The 22675-nt window shown below is 39.7% G+C and overlaps 2 protein-coding genes across 3 annotated transcripts; one reads left to right on the top strand and one right to left on the bottom strand.

Moving 5' to 3' along the window:
* The first annotated feature begins 1847 nt into the window (after positions 1-1847).
* LOC139561423 (SLAM family member 8-like) lies at positions 1848-12977 on the top strand. Its single transcript, XM_071378498.1, has 7 exons — positions 1848-2215; positions 5805-6101; positions 6352-6621; positions 7598-7717; positions 7944-7975; positions 12274-12345; positions 12494-12977. The coding sequence occupies exons 1-7, from the start codon at positions 2149-2151 to the stop codon at positions 12569-12571; spliced, it is 936 nt and encodes a 311-aa protein (XP_071234599.1). The 5' UTR covers positions 1848-2148; the 3' UTR covers positions 12572-12977.
* LOC139561425 (SLAM family member 8-like) lies at positions 12682-20438 on the bottom strand. 2 transcript variants are annotated; one of them, XM_071378499.1, is made up of 6 exons: positions 20285-20438; positions 17839-18147; positions 17233-17505; positions 16886-16996; positions 16678-16711; positions 12682-16389 (listed from the first exon to the last, which is right to left on the bottom strand). In XM_071378499.1, the coding sequence occupies exons 1-6, from the start codon at positions 20331-20333 to the stop codon at positions 16281-16283; spliced, it is 885 nt and encodes a 294-aa protein (XP_071234600.1). In that variant the 5' UTR covers positions 20334-20438; the 3' UTR covers positions 12682-16280. The 2 variants fall into 2 exon arrangements, with proteins under 2 accessions (XP_071234600.1, XP_071234601.1); XM_071378500.1 differs by having other exon boundaries at positions 12682-16359.
* Between the last annotated feature and the right edge of the window lie 2237 nt (positions 20439-22675).

Raw genomic sequence — 22675 nt, 5'->3', positions numbered from 1 at the left:
AATTGTCTAGAATGTTATTGTATGCTGTAGCGTTAAGATTTTCCTTCACTGTAACTGAAGGGCCTAGCCCGAACCATGAAAAACAGCCCCAACCATTATTCCTCCTCCACCCAACTTTACAGTTGGCACTATGCATTGGGGCAGGTAGCGTTTTTCTTGCATCCGCCAAACCCAGATTTGTCCGTCGGACTGCCAGATGGTGAAGACTGATTCATCACTCCAGAGAATATGTTTCCACTGATCCAGCGTCCAACGGCAGTGAGCTTTACACGATTCCAGACGATGCTTGGCAATACACGTGGGGGATCTTAAGCTTGTGTGCGGATGCTCTGCCATGGCAACCCATTTCATGAAGCTCCAGATTAAAAGTTATTGTGCTGATGTTGCTTCCAGAGGTAGTTTGGAACTCGTTAGTGAGTGTTGCAACCGATGACACACGATTTTCATGCACTATGTGCTTCAGCACTCGGCGGACCCGTTCTGTGAGGTTATGTGGCCTACCACTTCACGACTGAACCGTTGTTGCTCCTAGACGTTTCCACTTCACAGTAACAGCACTTACAGTTGACCGGGGCAGTTTTAGCAGGGCAGAAATCTTTCTAAATGACTTGTTGGAAAGGTGGCATCCTATGACGGTGTCACGTTGAAAGTCACTGAGCTCTTCAGTAAGGCCATTCTACTGCCAATGTTTGGGTATGGAGATTGCATGGTTGTGTGCTTGATTTTATAGACCTGTCAGCAACGGGTGTGGCTGAAACAGTCAAATCCACTCATTTGAAGGGGTGTCCACATATTTTTGTAAATATACTGTAGTGTAATATGTAGTATGAGCAGAAGTACTGTCTTACCCTAATTAGCAAGGAAGTCTGGGGTTTTTCTGGAAGCTGTGCTGCACCGTTTTCCCTTAATTTCCCCCACCTGGGCCAGCCCCCTAGCAATTTGAGTTCAACCAATGAGCTTCAGCCCCTTGCCATATGAGTGACTTCTAGCAAGAGGTACATCATGCACCCATAGCAGAGTGAGAGAGAGAGCAATCTGCACATATGTGACGTAATACGCAATTTCAAGGACCACTTTTGGCTCATGAGCGATACTTTCACAACTACTGGCTAAAAAGTATACAAAAGTGCACATATACCCATTGAATCTTGAAGAATATAACTTATAAATGCCTCATGAGCTTAGTTCAACTGCTGTACCCCATCAGCTGAAGACACATTGAGATTTTCATAATGACTTTTTAGGGAAGGGTGTGTCTGAAAAGGACATTTTTCTAATGTCATATCCTCTCTGCAGCAGTTCTGATGAGCTGGTCAGTTCTGGTACTGTGTATCACTTCCTCTTTAACAAACCAGGAAAAGTGCTGCGGTGGCAACATTTCAGTTTCAACCACATATCTGATAACAAAACTCTATAATTGAATGTCTGGCATTACATTGGAATAGCGCTGGTAATGAAACGGAATAGAATATTATATACTATTATAGATAGACTAGAAGAGAAATGTCAAACATGTATTTAATCCATTTTAGAATAAGGCTGTAATGTAACTAAATGTGGAAAAGGTCAAGGGGTCTGAATACTTTCTACATTCAGACAGACAGATAGACTGTCTGACAGTGTGTCTGTGTGTGTGTGTCACGGATATCACCAGACAGGAAGTGACACAAGATGTTACCTGAAACGTAGAAGGGGACCTTTGTCAGTAAGCTGGGACCCACTTCCTCCCAAAAACACACAAGTTGCCGAGTTTTTCATGTACCTCAGTCACACTGAGCAATGGGCATGGAAGATAACTCATGCAAACCCTTCTGCAGGCATGCAACATCTACATGAAAATACACACAGACACTGTTCTGATACCAACAGTCTGATCAGCACAGTAACAGACCCCAAACACACCCACTCCTGATGGTCTAACTCTCAAGCTGAGTGAAGGGGGATTTTCAGAGAACGACTATAGAGTGTGACTTCCTTTTCAACTAACATACCGGGAGTATTCTAGAACAGCAGCCCTCATCAAAGGAAGTCATTCTCTTTTCTCTACTCTTCTCAGTGTGTGTTTGTGGGTCTCTAGCTACCAGTCAGTCACAGAGAGATAGGGAGGACGTACAGCCAGAGGAAACAGACATACAACTCCTAACAGAGATGTCTGTTGGACCCCTCTCCTCCTTCTCCAAACAGGGAATACTCCTACTCTCTATCCTCCACTATGGTTAGTATTGTATGGAATCTTTACTTTCTGTTGCTCATGTTTTGTATCAATAACATTTGCTTGCTTTCATGATAAAGTTAGGATTAAACGGTTAACTTCCTTGTTGGTTTTAACTAACTTTAACCCTTATCCTAACCTTAACCTTTACCCTAAACATTATTTTAAACCTAACCTTAACTTAACTTTAGCAAGCAGATGCTTATCAAATTATATTTTGTTGATAGTATGACCATCTGTAGATCATCTACAGTGCATTCAGAAAGTATTCAGACCCCTTCCCCTTTTCCACATTTTCTTAAGTTACAGCCTTGTTCTAAAATTGAATAAATAAATACACATTCTCATCAATCTACACACAATACTTCATAATGACAATGTGAAGACAGGTTTTTAGAATTTAAAAAAAATATATAAAAAATTAAGAAACGGATTCCTTACTTGCATAAGTATTCAGACCATTTGCCATGAGACTCGAAATTTAGCTCAGGTTCATCCTGTTTCCATTGATCATCCTTGAGATGTTTTACAACTTCATTGGAGTCCACCTGTGGTAAATTAAATTGATTGGACATAATTTGGAAAGGCACACACCTGTCTACATAAGGTCCCACAGTTGCCAGAGCAAAAACCTAACCATGAGGTCGAAGGAATTGTCCGTAGAGCTCCGAGACAGGATTGTGTCGAGACACAGATCTGGGGAATGGTACCAAAAAATGTCTGCAGCACTGAAGGTCGCCAAGAACACAGTGGCCTCGATCATTCTTAAATGGAGGAAGATTGGAACCACCAAAACTCTTCCTAGAGCTGGCCTTGGTCATGGAGGTGACAAAGAACCCCATGGTCATTCTGACAGAGCTCCAGAGTTCCTCTGTGGAGATGGTTGTCCTTCTGGAAGTTTCTCCCATCTCTGCAGCACCTCACCAATCAGGCCTTTATGGTAGAGTGGCCAGACAGAAGCCACTCCCCAGTAAAAGGCACACCCTCTTGGAGTCTGCCAAAAAACACCTAAAGGAATCTCAGAGCATGAGAAACAATATTCTCTGTTCTGATGAAATCAAGATTGAGCTCTGTGGCCTGAATGCCAACCATCACATCTGGAAGGAACCTGGCGCCATCTCTACGGTGAAGCATGGTGGTGGCAGCATCATGCTGTGGGAATGTTTTTCAGCGGCAAGTACTGGGACACTAGTCAAGATCGAGGGAAAGACGAACAGAGCAAAGTATAAAGAGATCCTTGATGAAAACCTGCTCCAGAGCGCTCAGGACCTCGGACCTGGGCGAAGGTTCGCCTTCTAACAGGACAACGACCCTAAACACACAGCCAAGACAACGCAGGAGTGGCTTGGGGACAAGTCTCTGAATGTCCTTGAGTGGCCCAGACAGAGCCCGGACTTCAACCCGATCGAACATCTCTAGAGAGACCTGTTAATAGCTGTCCCCATCCAACCTGACAGAGCTTGAGAGGATCTGCAGAGAAGAATGGGAGAAAATGCCCAAATACAGGTGTGCCAAGATTTCAGAGTCAAAACCAAGAAGAATCGAGGCTGTAATCGCTGCCAAAGGTGCTTCAACAAAGTACTAAGTAAAGGGTCTGAATACCTATGCAAATGTAATATTTCAGGGGGGTTTTTATATATAAATTTGCATACATTTATAGAAACCTGTTTATGTTTTGTCATTATGGGGTATTGTGTAGATTTGATGAGGGGGAAACCATTTTTTTATCCATTTTAGAATAACGCTGTAACGTAACAAGTGTGGAAAAAGTAAAGTGGTCTGAATACTTTTCTGAATGCACTGTATTTGGGACTATCCAAATAAAGTGTGACCAAATAACTCTTGCATAATAAGTTACACTGCAGGACAAGAACAACTGCTGTTATGTCCTACATATTAAAGTCTGCTTCATTGTAACTGTATTCTTTAATTCTTACTTAATGAAAGAAAACATTGTTTAAAGGTTAATAATATATGATTGATTGTAGACTGCCATGTATTTATAATGTTGCCCATGCAGTGTATGATGCATTTCTGGTGCATAATTACACTGTAAACACATTATGTAATAATAATAATAGTTCAAATAATAATAAAAATTCTAATAATAACAATAATAATAATAAACTTTGGCATTTATGTAGCGCTTTTCAAGGATCCAAAGTCTCTTACATGTGGTGTTTGCATTTCCACATAAACTCAGCAAACATGAAACGTCCTCTCACTGTCAACTGCGTTTATTTTCAGCAAACTTAACAAGTGTAATTATTTGTATGAACATAACAAGATTCAACAACTGAGACATAAACTGAACAAGTTCACACAGACATGTGACTAACAGAAATTGAATAATATGTCCCTGAACAAAGGGGGGTCAAAATCAATAGTAACAGTCAGCATCTGGTGTGGCCATCAGCTGCATTAAGTACTGCAGTGCATCTCCTCCTCATGGACTGCATCAGATTTGCCAGTTCTTGCTGTGAGATGTTACCACATTCTTCCACAATGAAACCTGCAAGTTCCCAGACATTTTTGGGGGGAATAGCCCTAGCCCTCACCCTCCGATCCAACAGGTCCCAGACGTGCTCAATGGGATTGGCTCTTCGCTGGCCATGGCAGAACACTGACATTCCTGTTTTGCAGGAAATCACGCACAGAACGAGCAGTATGGCTGGTGGCATTGTCATGCTGGAGGTTCATGTCAGGATGAGCCTGCAGGAAGGGTACCACATGAGGGAGTAGGATGTCTTCCCTGTAACGCACAGCATTGAGATTGCCTGCAATGACAACAAGCTCAGTCTGATGATGCTGTGACACACCACCCAGACCATGACGGACCCTCCACCTCCAAATCGATCCCGCTCCAGAGTACAGGCCTCGGTGTAGCGCTCATTCCTTCAACGATAAACGCAAATCCGCACATTCACGCAGATGAGCAGGGACCCTGGGCATCTTTCATTTGGTGTTTTTCAGAGTGAATTGAAAGGCCTCTTTAGCGTCCTACGTTTTCATAACTGTGACCTTAATTGCCTACCATCTGTAAGCTGTTAGTGTCTTAACGACCGTTCCACAGGTGCATGTTCATTAATTGTTTATGGTTCATTGAACAAGCATGGGAAACAGTGTTTAAAGATCTGTGAAGTTATTTGTATTTTTACTAATTATCTTTGAAAGACAGGGTCCTGAAAAAGGGAAGTTTATTTTTATGCTGAGTTTAGTTGATTTGTACGTGAGCAGAGGAGCATTTATTTATAAAGATCCAGCCCCACTTCTCTTTTCCTGTAATCTCATCCTGTTCTGCTGAATGTGGGGGAGGAGTGGACTTGAATAAAGTAAAGTATGAAACCCATTAAATAATGAAATCCATTATTATCTATTCAGTGATGGGGTAAGACTTTACATTGCAGTCTATTATTGTGCCATTATTTGTGTAGGCTGTAGGTACACTGTGTACAGTGTAACATGAGTAATTACAATACTTTCTACACTCTACTTTCATTAACAATAATTACACAGTAATAAGAGCCCTGTAGTGTAAAGTGTAACCATTGATCATTGTCAGGATGTCATGTTGTGTATTTGTGTGTTTCAGGTGTGGGTATTTCTCTGTTCAACAAAGCAGTGGGGGACTCAGTGGAGCTGCCCTCAGGCTTAGAAAGGGAAGCTATCAAGTCAATGGAGTGGAAGTATAAAGAAATGGTCATTGCAGAATTTGATGGGAACTTTTCCTTACCAAGATCACAGTTTAAGGGGAGACTAGAGATGAACGACAGTAACTTCAGTTTAACAATCCAAGAACTGACACTGCAAGACTCAGGGGAATTTCTAGTTTCTGCCGCATCAAACAGAAGCCAGATTCCAACCAAGACCATCCATCTTCAAGTCCATGGTAGAATGCTTTGTGCTTTCTCAAGGTTTTATCTTGTATAGTCTTTCTCCTGAAGGTATGGTCCATTTAGAATGATTATCTCTCCATCTCTCTATCTCTCTCTCTATCTCTCTCTCTCTCTCTTGCTCTCTCTCTCTCTCTCTCGTTTTCTCTCTCTCTCTCTCGTTTTCTCTCTCTCCCTCTCTCTCTCTCTCTCCCTCTCTCTCTCTCGTTTTCTCTCTCTGTTTCTATCTCTCTCTCTCTCTCTCAGAGCCTATATCCAAGGTGGTGATCCAGAAGGAGATTACGCTATTGGCCAACCAGTCCTGTTCAGTGTGGCTGCTGTGCAACGTGTCAGTCGGCTCCAACCTCTCCTACACCTGGGAGAGAGGGAATGAGACGTACAGGGATGACCAGCAGATACACTTCTCTCTGTCACCAGCAGACGGAGACATCAGTGTAACCTGCAACGCCTCCAACCCAGTCAGTGAGAAATCTGCCTCTACAACAGTGAAGTGTAGTAATGACACAACCACCCCAGGTAACTAGATATCATAATAATAACATTGGGTAGATGTAATATACAGTATTATGTAATACATGTGATGACATTGGGTAGATATAATGTACAGTATTGTGTAGAACTTGTGATGACATTGGGTAGATAATATATACAGTATTATGTAATACATGTGATGACATTGGGTAGATATAATATACAGTATTGTGTAGAACTTGTGATGACATTGGGTAGATAATATATACAGTATTATGTGGTAAATGTGGTAACATTGGGTAGATATAATATACAGTATTGTGTAGAACTTGTGATGACATTGGGTAGATATAATATATACAGTATTATGTGGTAAATGTGGTAACATTGGGTAGATATAATATACAGTATTGTGTAGAACTTGTGATGACATTAGGTAGATAATATATACAGTATTATGTAATACATGTGATGACATTGGGTAGATATAATATACAGTATTATGTGGTACATGTGATGACTTTGGGTAGATACAATATACGGTATTATGTGGTACATGTGATAACATTGGGTAGATATAATATGGAACTCTGTAGGCTTTAGCATATTGCATAGTCTAATCCAGTAGTTCCCAGCTCCAGTCCTCCAGTACCCCCAACAGTACACATTTGTATTGAAGCTCCGGTGACAAGCACACATGATTCTACTTGTCATTAATCATCAGGCCCTCAATTAGTTAATTTAGGAAAAATACATTCTGGTGCTACAACATAAAATGTGTGCTGTTGGGGTACTAGAGGACTGGAGTTAGGAACCACTGGTCAGTGTTAATCCTGGTCCTGGGGACCCAAAGGGGTGCACATTTAGGTTAATGCTCTAACACTACAGGAGTGATTCCACTAAGGTATGATGATGAGTTGATTAGTGGAATCATGTCTAGGGCAAGAAATAAAACGTGGACCCCTTTGGGTCTCCATGAGCAGGTTTCAGAAACACCAGTCTAATCACATCTGTGTTATAGAGTATGATACATGGATGAAGTGGTATAGGATCTACATCGTGGTACCAGTAGGCGTCGCTGTGGTGCTGATCCTCACTGTAGCTGTGGCAGTGTATTACTGCAGGGGGCGCTGTAACACGGGTATGTACAGCATAGGGGTCTCATCTATACTTAAAGTGACATTTAAGGCTCTGGAAGTATTCTTAGTATCCCTTAACCCAAATTGTTGGCCTTGGGAATATTATGGATATCAGAAAAAGAGTGTGGAACCTCATAAGTGTGTAATTTATTCATTCTTGGGTATGTTTGTAGATATCCGGTTTGGTATCTATCTGATTGTTTGATATTTTGTTCTTGTCATACACAGCTGATCTAACTGACGACACAAGAATGAAAGATGTGAGTATGCATTGCCGTTATTATGTATCTGAATGTGTCTAAGCCCATGTGGGTCGTTCCACCCACGGTTGCAAAGGGAGGGAATATTGCTGGAAACTTTCGAAGTTAACCAGTAAACTACCAGAATTTTGGTCACTTTCAAGATTGTTATGTAATTTATGTAACTAGTGCCCCTTCTGGGTATTTCAGATTTTCACATGTGTCTGTAATTATCTCTGGCCCCCTGTGTGGCCTTATCACATGTAAAATATATGAAATAATTAATTAAGATGATTTTAAAATATAAAAATCGAATCACAAAGCTGTAAAAATGTATCTGAAATATAAACCATCAACTTAGTGAATAACATTGATGTTTAATATGAGGGTTTCAGCATGAAATATCCTTTATATGTGGAGTGAATATTTAATTAATAACAGAACGAAGTAAATGCAGACACGGGAAGAAACTGAGGAAGTGACAGATATAGGGGAGGCAATCAATAAAGTCCAGGGGAGTCCCATGAAACACTGAAGCGAGTAACGATGGTGACAGGTGTGCGTAATGATGGGCCGCCTGGCACCCTCGCGCACCAGAGAGGGGGAGCTGGAGCAGGCGTGACATTATATTTGTTTTACACACTTTAAAAATAATGGGGTCATACTGTTGTCTGTTGTGAAAAATGTTAATAGAAGAGTTACAGAGTTAATTGCTATTTTTTTTATGAATTACTCTATTTTCTCTTGAACCATATGGTCTATCCACTAGAAACTCACAGACAATATGGACACAGCAGAGGTGTAAAGTACTTAAAAGTACTACTTAAGTAGTTTTTTGGGGTATCTGCACTTTACTTAACTATTTATATTTTTGACAACTTTTACTTTTATTCCACTACATTCCTAAAGAAAATAATGTACTTTTTTCTCCATACATTATCCTTGACACCCAAAAGTACTCGTTACATTTTGAATACTTAGCAGGACAGGAAAATGGTCCTATTCATGCACTTATCAAGGGAACATCCCTGGTCATCCTTACTGCCTCTGATTTGGGGGACTCACCAAACACAAATACTTTGCTTGTAAATTATGTCTGAGTGTTGGAGTGTGCCCAAGGCTATCAGTAAATTTAAAAAACAAGAAAATTGTGCCATCTGGTTAGCTTAATATAAGAAATTTGAAATTATTAATACTTTGAATTTTGATATTTTAGCAATTAGCAATTTGATATTTTAGCAATTACCTTTCATACTTAAGTATATTTAAAACCAAATACTTTTTATTGTAGTATTTTACTGGGTGACTTTCACTTTTACTTGAGGCATTTTCTACTAAGGTATCTTTACTTTTACTCAAGTATGACAATTGGGTACTTTTTCCACCACTGGGACACAGATATATATATAAAAAGGAATACTATATGTAATATATCTTTTTTAAAGTTATTCAAATATAAATTACCAAATTTACCATAGATTGACATATATTTTCTGTTGACTACCAAAATTACTGAAGATTCAGAAAGCTTTGGTAAATTACCGGTAATTTTGTAACCCTAGCCCTTCTACCAATTTAGTGCCTTTTGAGAAAGCGTATCTTAGTCAAAAGAAAGTCGTAGATTTCACAAAATGTTTACATTCTGTCATAAAAAGCATGTTCAACTCCCTGAAAAACATGTTTTCCAATCTCAGAGGTATTTTTTTTAAATATATACCATAGTAAGTGCATATTAAGTGTGTTTCCTCCAACACATTGTTGCGGCTGGATTCCGGGTTAAGCGAGCAGTGTGTCAAAAAGCAGTGAAGCTTGGCAGGGTCGTGTTTTGGAGGACGCATGGCTCTCAACCTTCGTTTCTCTAGAGTCCGTATGGGAGTTGCAGCAATGAGACAAGACGGTAGCTACCAATTGGATATCACGAAAAAGGGGGTAAAAGTAAAAAAATAAAAAATAATCTTCCTAGCACAACCCAACCAAGCAGGGTGCACGAAGGGACATTTTCAATTTTGCCACTTTAGCAAATTTGTATTCATATAAAAATGCATATTTATGGAATTTTCCACGTAGTCTAAAGGGTATTTCATGTAATATGACAGCCTTTTAAAATTAAGATTTACAATTTACAATTTATACATAAAATATTAATGGGATGGGGCCTCCCGGGTGGCGCAGTGGTCTAGGGCACTGCATCGCAGTGCTAGCTGCGCCACCAGAGTCTCTGGGTTCGCGCCCAGGCTCTGTCGCAGCCGGCCGCGACCGGGAGGTCCGTGGGGCGACACACAATTGGGCGTCGGAGGCGCGCTGTGTTAAGAAGCAGTGCGGCTTGGTTGGGTTGTGCTTCGGAGGACGCGTGGCTTTCGACCTTCGTCTCTCCCGAGCCCGTACGGGAGTTGTAGCGATGAGACAAGATAGTAATTACTAGCGATTGGATACCACGAAAATTGGGGAGAAAAGGGGATAAAATGTAAAATAAAATATAAAAAAATATTAATGGGATGTTCCTCTGGATTATACAGTTGAAGTCGAAAGTTTACATACACTTAGGTTGGAGTCATTAAAACTGTTTTTTCAACCACTCCACAAATTTCTTGTTAACAAACTATAGTTTGGGCAAGACGGTTAGGACATCTACTTTGTGCATGACACAAGTAATTTTTCCAACAATTGTTTACAGACAGATTATTTCACTTATAATTCACTGTATCACAATTCCAGTGGGTCAGAAGTTTACATACACTAAGTTGACTGTGCCTTTAAACAGCTTGGAAAATTCCAGAAAATGATGTCATGACTTTAGAAGCTTCTGATAGGCTAAATGACATCATTTGAGTCAATTAGAGGTGTACCTGTGAAACTCACTGCATGACATCATGGGAAAATCAAAAGAAATCAGCCAAGACCTCAGAAAAACAATTGTAGACCTCCAAAAGTCTGGTTTATCCTTTGGGAGCAATTTCCAAAAGGCTGAAGGTACCACCTTCATCTGTACAAACAATAGTACGCAAGTATAAACACCATGGGACCACGCAGCCGTCATTCCGCTCAGGAAGGAGACGCAATCTGTCTCCTAGAGTTGAACGTACTTTGGTGCGAAAAGTGCAAATCAATCCCAGAACAACAGCAAAGGACCTTGTGAAGATGCCGGAGGAAACAGGTACAAAAGTATCTATATCCACAGTAAAACGAGTCCTATATCGACATAATCTGAATGACCGCTCAGCAAGGAAGAAGCCACTGCTCCAAAACCGCCATAAAAAGCCAGACTATGGTTTGCAACTGCACATGGGGACAAAGATCGTACTTTTTGGAGATTTGTCCTCTGGTCTGATGAAACAAAAATAGAACTGTTTGGCCATAATGACCATCGTTATGTTTGGAGGAAAAAGGGGGAGACTTGCAAGCCGAAGAACACCATCCCAACCGTGAAGCACGGGGGTGGCAGCATCATGTTGAGGGGGTGCTTTGCTGCAGGAGGGACTGGTGCACTTCACAAAATGGATGGCATCATGAAGGAGGAAAATTATGTGGATATATTGAAGCAACATCTCAAGACATCAGTCAGGAAGTTAAAGCTTGGTCACAAATGGGTCTTCCAAATGGACAATGACCCCAAGCATACTTCCAAAGTTGTGGCAAAATGGCTTAAGGACAACAAAGTCAAGGTATTGAAGTGGCCATCACAAAGCCCTGACCTCAAACCTATAGAAAATTTGTGGGGAGAACTGAAAAAGCGTATGGAGGCCAACTAACCAGACTCAGTTACACCAGTTCTGTCAGGAGGAATGGGCCAAAATTCACCCAACTTATTGTGGGAAGTTTGTGGAAGGCTACCCGAAACATTTGACACAAGTTAAACAATTTAAAGGCAATTCTATCAAATACTAATTGAGTGCATATAAACTTCTGACCCACAGGGAATGTGATGAAAGAAATAAAAGCTGAAATAAATCATTCTCTCTATTATTATTCTGACATTTCACATTCTAAAAATAAAGTGGTGATCCTAACTGACCTAAGACAGGTAATTTGTACTAGGATTAAATGTCAGGAATTGTGAAAAACTGAGTTTAAATGTATTTGGCTAAGGTGTATGCAAACTTCCGACTTCAACTGTATGTATCAACTGGTAACTATGGAGACTGTCTCTGATGTCCAGGCACTCTTTCGTGGAACGACCCATGTTTGTGTACTGTATTACACTATACTGTGTACTGTAATTGTTGATTGCTGTGTATTTTTTAGCAGTATTTTTATGTTTTTGTGCAATATTCATCCATTTTGTTTATGGGTTTAAGTACCTTTTGCTGTTTTTATTCCAGACAAGATCAAACAGTCAGCTAATGTCCATCTATGAGACCGTAGAAGATCTGGCTGTCCCAATACTGAACATGGTGAGAGCGAGACATGAATGGTCATACCTGATATCTTTGAACATAAATAAAACAGTCTCTGTGAAAGGGAGACTATGTAGTCTACTTGGAAATTGTATACATTTCATAATGCTGAAACAGTTTGTTCTTGGTTGCTTTTAACATTTAGCCGCAGACTCTGTATGACAAGATCACATTTGGACGCCAGCCAGAAACCCCCTCTTCTTCCTACCAGGAAGTACTGTGAGCTGAACAGGACGTGGTCATAAGCTGGGCTTCTATAGATATAGAACCCTCTGCACCCTCTGCATCCTACATGTGTACCTTCTGTAACAGATGTTTCATTTTATCACAACCTGCACATCACTGTTTTTATTTTCTTACTTGTTCAGAACTGCAACCTTCGTCTGTTCATGGTCATTGTGTGGTACAACTTGTTATTTTCAAGATATTCAGAGTTACATAACTTTTTGTTAGGTTCTATTGCATTCTATTGTTGCATTAATTGTTTATATTTGTGTAATAACGACTAATGGCAATTCAAAACTATATTCTTAAAGATGACCGGTGTTTCTGTTTGAAAACAAGTTATTTATGTTTGTATGTATTTTAGATGTGCCTATTGTACAGTAAAACGTTTTACATTCCACAGACATGCTTTGTAGAAATCACATAGGCCACATTCACCTCAAGCATATGCTCACAAACTATCTTTTGTTGTTGTGTGAAATCAGACAATGAATAGACCTTAATAATACAATAATACCATCTTTACAGATTGAGAAAAGGGAGAGAACATCCTAATAAATATAATGATTTGTAGCAATCATAATGCATAGATCATATAATGATTCACAGTAAAGAAAAGAGTGCAGTATTTGAGAAAAGCTACCTTCAAGTGATAGAAACACATGAATTACAACAGAAATAAAAAAAAATCAATTTTTCAGGTGTGTGAATAAAAATAATATATGTATTATATATAGCACTTTCATTTAAGAACCTCAAAGTCACTGTAAAAAACAAACACAAAAACAAAAGGATCTGGTAGATTCTTGGGCGATTGGCTTCAACAGCATCAGATGATAAGGCATTGAGCTAGTATGGGTAGGCAGTAGCTTGAGTGGGGGAACATACAGTGGCTTGCGAAAGTATTCACCCCCCTTGACATTTTTTGTATTTTGTTGCCTTACAACCTGGAATTAAAATAGATTTTTGGGGGGGGTTGTATCATTTGATTTACACAACATGCCTACCCCTTTGAATATGCAATTTTTTGTATTATTGTGAAATAAGCAAGAAATAAGACACACAAAAAAGAAAACTTGAGCGTGCATAACTATTCACCCCCGCAAAGTCATTACTTTGTAGAGCCACCTTTTGCAGAAATTACAGCTGCAAGTCTTGTGGGGTATGTCTCTATAAGCTTGGCACATCTTGCCACTGGGATTTTTGCCCATTCTTCAAGGCAAAACTGCACCAGCTCCTTCAAGTTGGATGGGTTCCGCTGGTGTACAACATCCTTTAACTCATACCACAGATTCTCAATTGGATTGAGATCTGGGCTTGGACTAGGCCATTCCAAGACATTAACATGTTTCCCCTTAAACCACTCGAGTGTTGCTTTAGCAGTATGCTTAGGGTCATTGTCCTGCTGGAAGGTGAACCTCCGTCCCAGTCTCAAATCTCTGGAAGACTATAACAGGTTTCCCTCAAGAATTTCCCTGTAATTAGCACCATCCATCATTCCTTCAATTCTGACCAGTTTCCAGTCTCTGCCGATGAAAAACATCCCCACAGCATGATGCTGCCACCACCATGCTTCATTGTGGGGATGGTGCTCTCGGGTGATGAGAGGTGTTGGGTTTGCACAACTAAATTTTAGTCTCATCTGACCAGAGTACCTTCTTCCATATGTTTGGGGAGTCTCCCCTTTTTGGAGTTTGTGCTACAGGATGCACATTTCTGATTGAAAAAGCTAGCCTTTGCTTTCCTGATTAATGTCCTGCTTGCCTGGTCCGTGAGTTTTGGTGGGTGGTACTCTCTTGGCAGGTTTATTGTGGTGGCATATTCTTTCCATTTTTTAATAATGGATTTAATGGTGCTCCGTGGGATGTTCAAAGTTTCGGATTTTTTTTATAACCCAACCCTGATCTGTACTTCTCCACAACTTGTCTCTGACCTGTTTGGAGAGCTCCTTGGTCTTCATGGTGTCGCTTGCTTGGTCGTACCCCTTGCTTAGTGGTGTTGCAGACTCTGGGGCCTTTCAGAAGAGGTGTATATTTATTTTGATAAATGTTTTATTTATTTCACCTTTATTTAACCAGGTAGGCCAGTTGAGAACAAGTTGTCATTTACAACTGAGACCAAGATAAAGCAAAACAGTGCGACAGAAACAACACAGAGTTCCACATGGAATTAGCAAATGTACAGTCAATAACACAATAGAAAAGTCTATATATAGTGTGTGCAAATGAAGTAAGATTAGGGAGGTAAGACAATAAATAGGCCATAGTGGCAAAATAATTACAATTTAGCAATTCAACACTCGAGTGATAGATGAGCAGAAGATGAATGTGCAAGTAGAAATACTGGTGTACAAAGGAGCAACAATGAAAAAATAACAATATGGGGATGAGGTAGTTGGGTGGGCTATTTACAGATGGACTATGTACAGGTGCAATGATCTGTAAGCTGCTCTGACAGCTGATGCTTAAAGTTAGTGAGGGAGATATGAGTCTCCAACTTCAGGGATTTTTGCAGTTCGTTCCAGACATTGGCAGCAGAGAACTGGAAGGAAAGGCGGCCAAAGCAGGAGTTGGCTTCGGGGATGACCAGTGAAATATACCTGCTGGAGCGTGTGCTACGGGTGGGTGCTGCTATTGTGACCAGTGAGCTGAGGTAAGGCGGGGATTCACCTAGCAAAGACGTATAGATGACCTGGAGCCAGCCGTAGAGAAACGCTTCTTGAAATTCTCGATTATCGTAGATTTATCGGTGGTGACAGTGTTTCCTAGCCTCAATGGGCAACAGGGAGGAGGTGCTCTTATTCTCCATGGACTTTACAGTGTCCCAGAACTTTTTGGAGTTTATGCTACAGGATGCAAAATAAATTCTGAAAAAGCTAGCCTTTGCTTTCCTAACTGCCTGTGCATATTCGTTCCTAACTTTCCTGAAAAGTTGCAAAAAACTAAAAAGTTCATGTGACAGAGGCTGTAGTTTTGGTTTGACTACTTCGATATTCAACTCCTCTCTATAGGTAGGCTGGAGTTTTGGTTTGACGGCTACAATGTTCAGCTCCTCTCTATAGGTAGGCTGGAGTTTTGGTTTGACGGCTACGATGTTCAGCTCCTCTCTATAGGTAGGCTGGAGTTTTGGTTTGACAGCTACGATGTTCAGCTCCTCTCTATTGGTAGGCTGGAGTTTTGGTTTGACAGCGATGATGTTCAGCTCCTCTCTATAGGTAGGCTGGAGTTTTGGTTTGACAGCTACGATGTTCAGCTCCTCTCTATTGGTAGGCTGGAGTTTTGGTTTGACAGCTACGATGTTCAGCTCCTCTCTATAGGTAGGCTGGAGTTTTGGTTTGACGGCTACAATGTTCAGCTCCTCTCTATAGGTAGGCTGGAGTTTTGGTTTGACAGCTTCGATGTTCAGCTCCTCTCTATTGGTAGGCTGGAGTTTTGGTTTGACAGCTTCGATGTTCAGCTCCTCTCTATTGGTAGGCTGGAGTTTTGGTTTGACAGCTACGATGTTCAGCTCCTCTCTATAGGTAGGCTGGAGTTTTGGTTTGACAGCTTCGATGTTCAGCTCCTCTCTATTGGTAGGCTGGAGTTTTGGTTTGACAGCTTCGATGTTCAGCTCCTCTCTATAGGTAGGCTGGAGTTTTGGTTTGACGGCTACGATGTTCAGCTCCTCTCTATAGGTAGGCTGGAGTTTTGGTTTGACAGCTACGATGTTCAGCTCCTCTCTATAGGTAGGCTGGAGTTTTTTTCAACTCCCGAAAGTGTAGGACCCACCTTGTTGATGCTTTGACTCCTGTAAAAATGCCCAAAAACACCAACACACCTTGGTACAGACATGTGATGTACATAAACACTGGTCAAACACTGGTTGAATCAACATTGTTTCCAAAACAGTATGTGTGAGGAGATTGAATCAATGTGGGAAAGTGATTGGATTTGCAAAAAATCATCAACGTAAGAGCATTTCATCTTTTTTTCCCACCTAACTTTGAACCTAAATCCAATAACATGCAGATTTTTGGGGGTTGATTTCATGTTGAATTCACATTAGTTGACAACTGATTGATGTCTGTGCCCAGTGCGAAGTAGATTCTAAAGAAAAGCTACTTACTTGTTGAACCTGGTTGATAAGCATGTGAGGGACTCTATGATAGACATAAAACAAGCCAGTCAGTGATATCTTCTATTTTGCACCTAGTACACAAAAGATTGCGTCTTCATTTCAGCTTGAATTTAAATTAAGGGAGCATATATTTATACACAAGGCACTGTGAAATTTGATAGAGATTAAAATGTGTTGTCATTTAATTCCCACTCACCTCTGAAAATATATGTTAAAAGACATCCGAACAGAAATCCTAAGAGCAACTTTACGATCCCGGGGACGCGGTTCTCTCCCTCCACCACCACGTCAGGCTTGGGCTGTTCATCTGAAGACATAGGGAGAGAAAAAATGTATGGTAGCAAGGTAAGAACACAAGTAAGGACTCACTTTGTTCAAAAATTCAACCGCAAGCATGACAAGCATCTACAATAATTCCTTCCTGTCTCACTGCATAGCTGGCTGGCGTTAGAATTCCCCGCCCAAAGGTTGATGAATACACCATTTTTTCCTGGTCAGGTCATGTGTTACTGAAATAAATCCTGGCCCTAGAAATGACTGTACCTTGGCATGTCTCCCTCACAACCTTAGATGCGTTAGTGAGCCCGTTGCTGGCAGTACAGATGAAGGTGACATTTCTGTTGGGGCTGTAAGACGTCCAGACAATAGAGACGTTGGTGTTGGGACTCCCCCTCCAGAAGGCGCCGTCAAACGAAGCCTCTGGTTCCCAAGAAAAGCTGGTGTCCTTCACCGAAGAGGAGCACTGAAGAGCCATCACACAGAGTCCGTCCTTCAAAACGCTGAAGACCTTTCGAACACTAGGCTCAACGAGACGCTCTGGACATTTGAAGAGAAACAAAGGAAGTTCATGTAAATAGATAACACATTTTATATACACAAAACTGGCAAGGAAATTTGAATAAAGTAGAGATAAAAATGAACACTTTGAAATTATTTTAAAGAACAGTTTTGTCTATAATAGGCTGGCAAACTAGTGAAATGTACAAAATGTAAAATTCCCAAACTGTGGAGGGTGATTAATGTCCAATGAGTTACATTTTTGGGGACCCTTGACATTTTTGCTCACTTTGCACCCCTAGAGGCAAATCTTGTATAGATCTTACAGAGTACACCTTTAAAACCGGGTACAGTTGTGATTGAGACCCTTACCTGTCACAGTGAGCGGTACCTTACTGATCTGCTGCTCCCCCTGACTGTGTGTGAGGAGGACAGAGTAGACCAGTTCATCCCCTCTCCGAACATCTCTGATCTCCAAGTCACCAGACGAGGTGTTGAGACTCAGTCGACTCTTAAACTGCCTGAACCATTCTGTGTTGCTATTTTTGCCCTTGAATGTTGCGATCCAGGTGTCGTTGTTGTATATGGACCACGTTATCTTGGTGATGTGCCAGGATGGATTGGCTCCAGAGGATAAGGTGACAGACTCTCCCAGGTAACCAATGGTATCTCCTATCACCACTGAAACATAACAACCAATCTGTTACTGTACTAGAATGTCTGTTCTGATGGTGGTGGTAATGTGTACAGGAATAACTAGATGAAACACATCATTTGTATAATAGCAATATAACAGTATATGTTTCTCTTTGGATATAAAATAATAATCATCAATATTCTGATGGTATCAACATAAATTACTATATACATTATTAGCTAAATTAATTATTATTCAGCAGAAAAAACTGCATAGCAGGTTTTATGATAACTGTCCATTAATTGAAACAAGAAAAGTATAGATTTAGGACACATAGGACATCATTCACATGACCATGTTTTTTTAAATTTGGAACTTTCTCTGAGTTTCCTTTTTCTGTTTCGATCATGTGGTGAGACTTTCGCAATACATATCAAATGGAGGATTTGGTATCTTAACCTTTAACACATTGTATCAAAGCTAGAACAATGTTGTCAAGACACAGAACTCTGTGGCCTTTTAAAAAACAGGAAACACATTTTTCAAAATGTATTTGCCTTCTCAAAACGTAAATGCATTCATCCAAACTATATTATACTTCAAAATTGCAAATACATTCATCAAAAGAACACGACTCCCTGCAACAAGATGAACGCAACCACACTTATCTCTTGAGTCCAAGCAGACAAAACAGTAGGTTTTAAAAATCCCATTAGATCAATAAAAACAATTTGCAGTCACTAAATCATGATGTTCAAAATTGGAAGTATAACTATTCAAAGGTGCAACATTATGGGAAATTTCTCTCCATTTTATGCATAGATCACCAAACTATTTCATACACATCAAATCAAATATTATTACAGATTTTTTTTTAAGTATTAAAATAAGAACATTGTGTACAGGATTAATTCATCAGTATCATCACAATTAAATTCCATGTATTCAAAACAAAGGTTGGTTTTCTCATAGTTTTGTAGACTTTCCATTGGCATACGGAAACACAATCCACAATAGAAATAGAAAGGAGAGGTGAATAGACTGGAGCAACACAACAGAGGCCTCGATCCACACCAAAGCAAAGCTCTATAATGGAAGCTCACAATGTTGGACACATAGGAGTAACCCAAAGTTACATATAGGTAACACAACTTGAGTCTCTGCATCTCTTCATGCCTAGATCTTTACATATATTGTACATGGTTTGACACTGATGAGAGTATTTACAATTCCGTGCTGTAGTATTTACTGATTGACGGAAACAGTGAACAAAATTGCAGACATTTCTCTTCTGATGAAAACAATGTGTTTATGTTCTGTGAACAAAACACTTAGCAGTGAATTGTGTATTCAGTTATGCCATTTGCATTTAATATTTTGTAAAAGGTGATCTAACATATGCAAGTCAGGTACGAAGGCAAGAAACTGATCAGAAGTTCTATACATGTATTTGATCAGTTGATCATTGCTGTTCTGCTATGGATACAGTACGTTAAATGCAATTGAGAAAACCTATAGTCACCCAGTTAAATTCTACTTGAGTAAAAGTCTAAAAGTATTTGGTTTTAAATATACTTTAGTACAAAAAGTTAATGTAATTGCTCAAATTGACTACAGAGGCAGTAGGGATTACCAGGGATGTCCTCTTGATAAGTGTGTGAATTAGAATAATGTTCTGTCCTGCTAAGCATTTAAAATGTAATAGTACTTTTGGGTGTCAGGGAAAATATATGGAGTAAAATTATTTCATTTTCATTAGGAATGTAGTGGAGTAAAAGTTAAAGTTGTCAAAAATATAAATAGTAAAGTACAGTACAGATACCCCAAAAAATGACGTAAGTAGTACTTTAAAGTATTTTTACTTAATTAAGTACTTTACACCACTGCACACCATTAGATTTCTTAAAGTGATAAGGATGACATCATGGCAAGTGCCCTCGTCAGGGTTTGAGGTCAATCCCATTTAAATTCAGAAGATAATTTAAAAGTCCAATTCAAAGATTTTCTTTAAATTCCAGTAATATAATTTCAATTGACATCCTAGATTGAAATGGAATTCACCCCAATCCTGCCTCTTGTAGCTAATTTCTCAAAGATGACAGACAATATCAACAACGACAGACATTTAGAATAGCCCTCAACACTACCAAGCAAAATGGAAAAGTACAGTAAGCAGCCTACCTGATAAGACTGTTAGGAGAGAGAGAACTAAAAGTTCTACACGTATCATCTTCAACAGGACTTTTAAAATGGAGCCTGTTCCTCTCTGACATAGCGTCTTACTTATAGCGTCAACTTCCTATTTCTGCTATTTACAACACCTCCAGAATGTGTTCACACCACTCTACTTTTTAGACATTATGTTGTGTTACAGCCTGAATTTAAAATGGATTAAATTGACATTTTCTGTCACTGATCAACACACAATACCCCATCTTGCCAAAGTGGAATTTTGTTTGAAGATCTTTCTTTTTTTTAAGTCAATAATTATTCCACTTTGTTATGCCAAGCCTAAATAATTTCAGGAGTAAAAATGTGCTTAACAAATTGCATAATAAGTTGCATAGACTTATTCTGTGTTCAGTAATAGTGGTTAACATGATTTTTGAATGACTACTCCATCTCTATACCCCACACATACAATTATATGTAAGCTCCCTCAATCGAGTAGTGAATTTCAAGCACAGATTCAAGCACAAAGACCAGGGAGGTTTTTCAATGCCTCACAAAGAAGGGCATCAATTGGTAGATGTGTTAAAAATAAAACAAAATAAAAAGCAGCCACTGAATATCCCTTTGAGCATGGTGAAGTTACTAATTAGGCTTTGGATGGTGTATCTATACAACTAGTCACGACAAAGATAAAGGCGTCCTTCCTAAGTCAGTTGCTGGAGAGGAAGGAAACTGCTCAGGGATTTCACCATGAGGCCAATGGGGATTTAAAACTGTTGACATTGAGTGTTCATAAGTGGTCTAGTACAGTTTTTGTTGTTGCATAAATCGACTTTGAAAATCTATGGTAAGACTTAAAAATGTCTGTCTAGCAATGATCAACAATCAACTTGAAATAGCTTGAAGAATTTTAAAAAGAATAATGGGCAAATATTGTAAATTTCAACTGGGCAAAGCTCTTAGAGACTAATCCCAAAATACTCACAGCTGTAATCGCCAGCAAAGGTGCTTCTACAAAGTATTGACTCATGGGTGTGAATACTTATGTACAGTTGAAGTTGGAAGTTTACATACACTTACGTTGGAGTCATTAAACCTCGTTTATCAACCACTCCACACATTTCTTGTTAATAACAAACTATAGTTTTGGCAAGTCGGTTAGGACATCTACTTGTGCATGACACAAGTAATTAATCCAACAATTGTTTACAGACAGATTATTTCACTTATAATTCACTGCATAACAATTCCAGTGGGCCAGAAGTTTACATACACTAAGTTGACTGTGCCTTTAAACAGCTTGGAAAATTCCAGAAAATTATGTCACGGCTTTAGAAGCTTCTGATAGGCTAATTGACATCATTTGAGTCAATTGGAGGTGTACCTGTGGATGTAAAAACAGGTACAAAATTATCTATGTCCACAGGAAAAAAGAGTCCTATATCGACATAACCTGAAAGGACGCTCAGCAAGGAAGAAGCCACTGCTCCAAAACCGCCACAAAAAAGCCCGAAAACGGTTTGCAACTGCACATGGGGACAAAGATTGTACTTTTTGGAGAAATGTCCTCTGGTCTGATGAAACAAAAATTGAACTGTTTGTTTGGAGGAAAAAGGGGGAGACTTGCAAGCCGAAGAACACATCCCAACCGTGAAGCACGGGGTGGCAGCATCATGTTGTGGGGGTGCTTTGCTGCAGGAGGGACTGGTGCACTTCACAAAATAGTTGGTATCATGCCAACATGAAAATGATGTGGCTATATTGAAGCAACATCAAGACATCCGTCAGGAAGTTAAAGCTTGGTCGCAAATGGGTCTTTCAAATGGACAGTGACCCCAAGCATACTTCCAAAGTTGTGGCAAAATGGCTTAAGGACAACAAAGTCAAGGTATTGGAGTGGCCATCACAAAGCCCTGACCTCAAACCGACAGAACAGTTGTTGGCAGAACTGAAAAAGCATGTGTGAGCAAGGAGGCCTACAAATCTGATTCATTTACACCAGTTCTGTCAGGAGGAATGGGTCAAAATTCCCCCCAACTTATTGTGGGAAGCTTGTGGAAGGCTACCCGAAACGCTTGATGCAATTTAAACAATTTAAAGGCAATGCTACCAAATACTACAGTGTATGTAAACTTCTGACCCACTGGGAATGTGATGAAAGAAATAAAAGCTAAAAATAAATTATTCTCTCTATTATTCAGACATTTCACATTCTTAAAATAAAGTGGTGATCCTAACTGACCTAAGACTATATTTATACTAGGATTAAATATCAAAAATAGTGAAAAACTGAGTTTAAATCTATTTGGCTAAGGTGTATGTAAACTTCTGACTTCAACTGTACATTAGATACTTATGTATTTCATGTTTTATACATTTGCCAAAAAGTTCCTTTTGAAT

This window comes from Salvelinus alpinus, chromosome 31, assembly GCF_045679555.1.
Source record: "Salvelinus alpinus chromosome 31, SLU_Salpinus.1, whole genome shotgun sequence".
Lineage (NCBI taxonomy): Eukaryota > Metazoa > Chordata > Actinopteri > Salmoniformes > Salmonidae > Salvelinus > Salvelinus alpinus.
This window is presented reverse-complemented; position numbering and strand designations above follow the sequence as displayed.

Bases quoted from the DNA above. Each gene is read 5' to 3' on its own strand.
- LOC139561425 (XM_071378499.1), bottom strand. From the start codon at position 20,333: ATGATACGTGTAGAACTTTTAGTTCTCTCTCTCCTAACAGTCTTATCA. The intron at 18,148-20,284 runs GTAGGCTGCTTA...GTTATGTTTCAG, and splicing joins TCTCCTAACAGTCTTATCAG to TGGTGATAGGAGATACCATT. The intron at 16,712-16,885 runs GTGAGTGGGAAT...TGTCTATCATAG, and splicing joins TTTAACATATATTTTCAGAG to AGTCCCTCACATGCTTATCA.
- LOC139561423 (XM_071378498.1), top strand. From the start codon at position 2,149: ATGTCTGTTGGACCCCTCTCCTCCTTCTCCAAACAGGGAATACTCCTA. The intron at 6,622-7,597 runs GTAACTAGATAT...TCTGTGTTATAG, and splicing joins TAATGACACAACCACCCCAG to AGTATGATACATGGATGAAG. The intron at 7,718-7,943 runs GTATGTACAGCA...TGTCATACACAG, and splicing joins CAGGGGGCGCTGTAACACGG to CTGATCTAACTGACGACACA.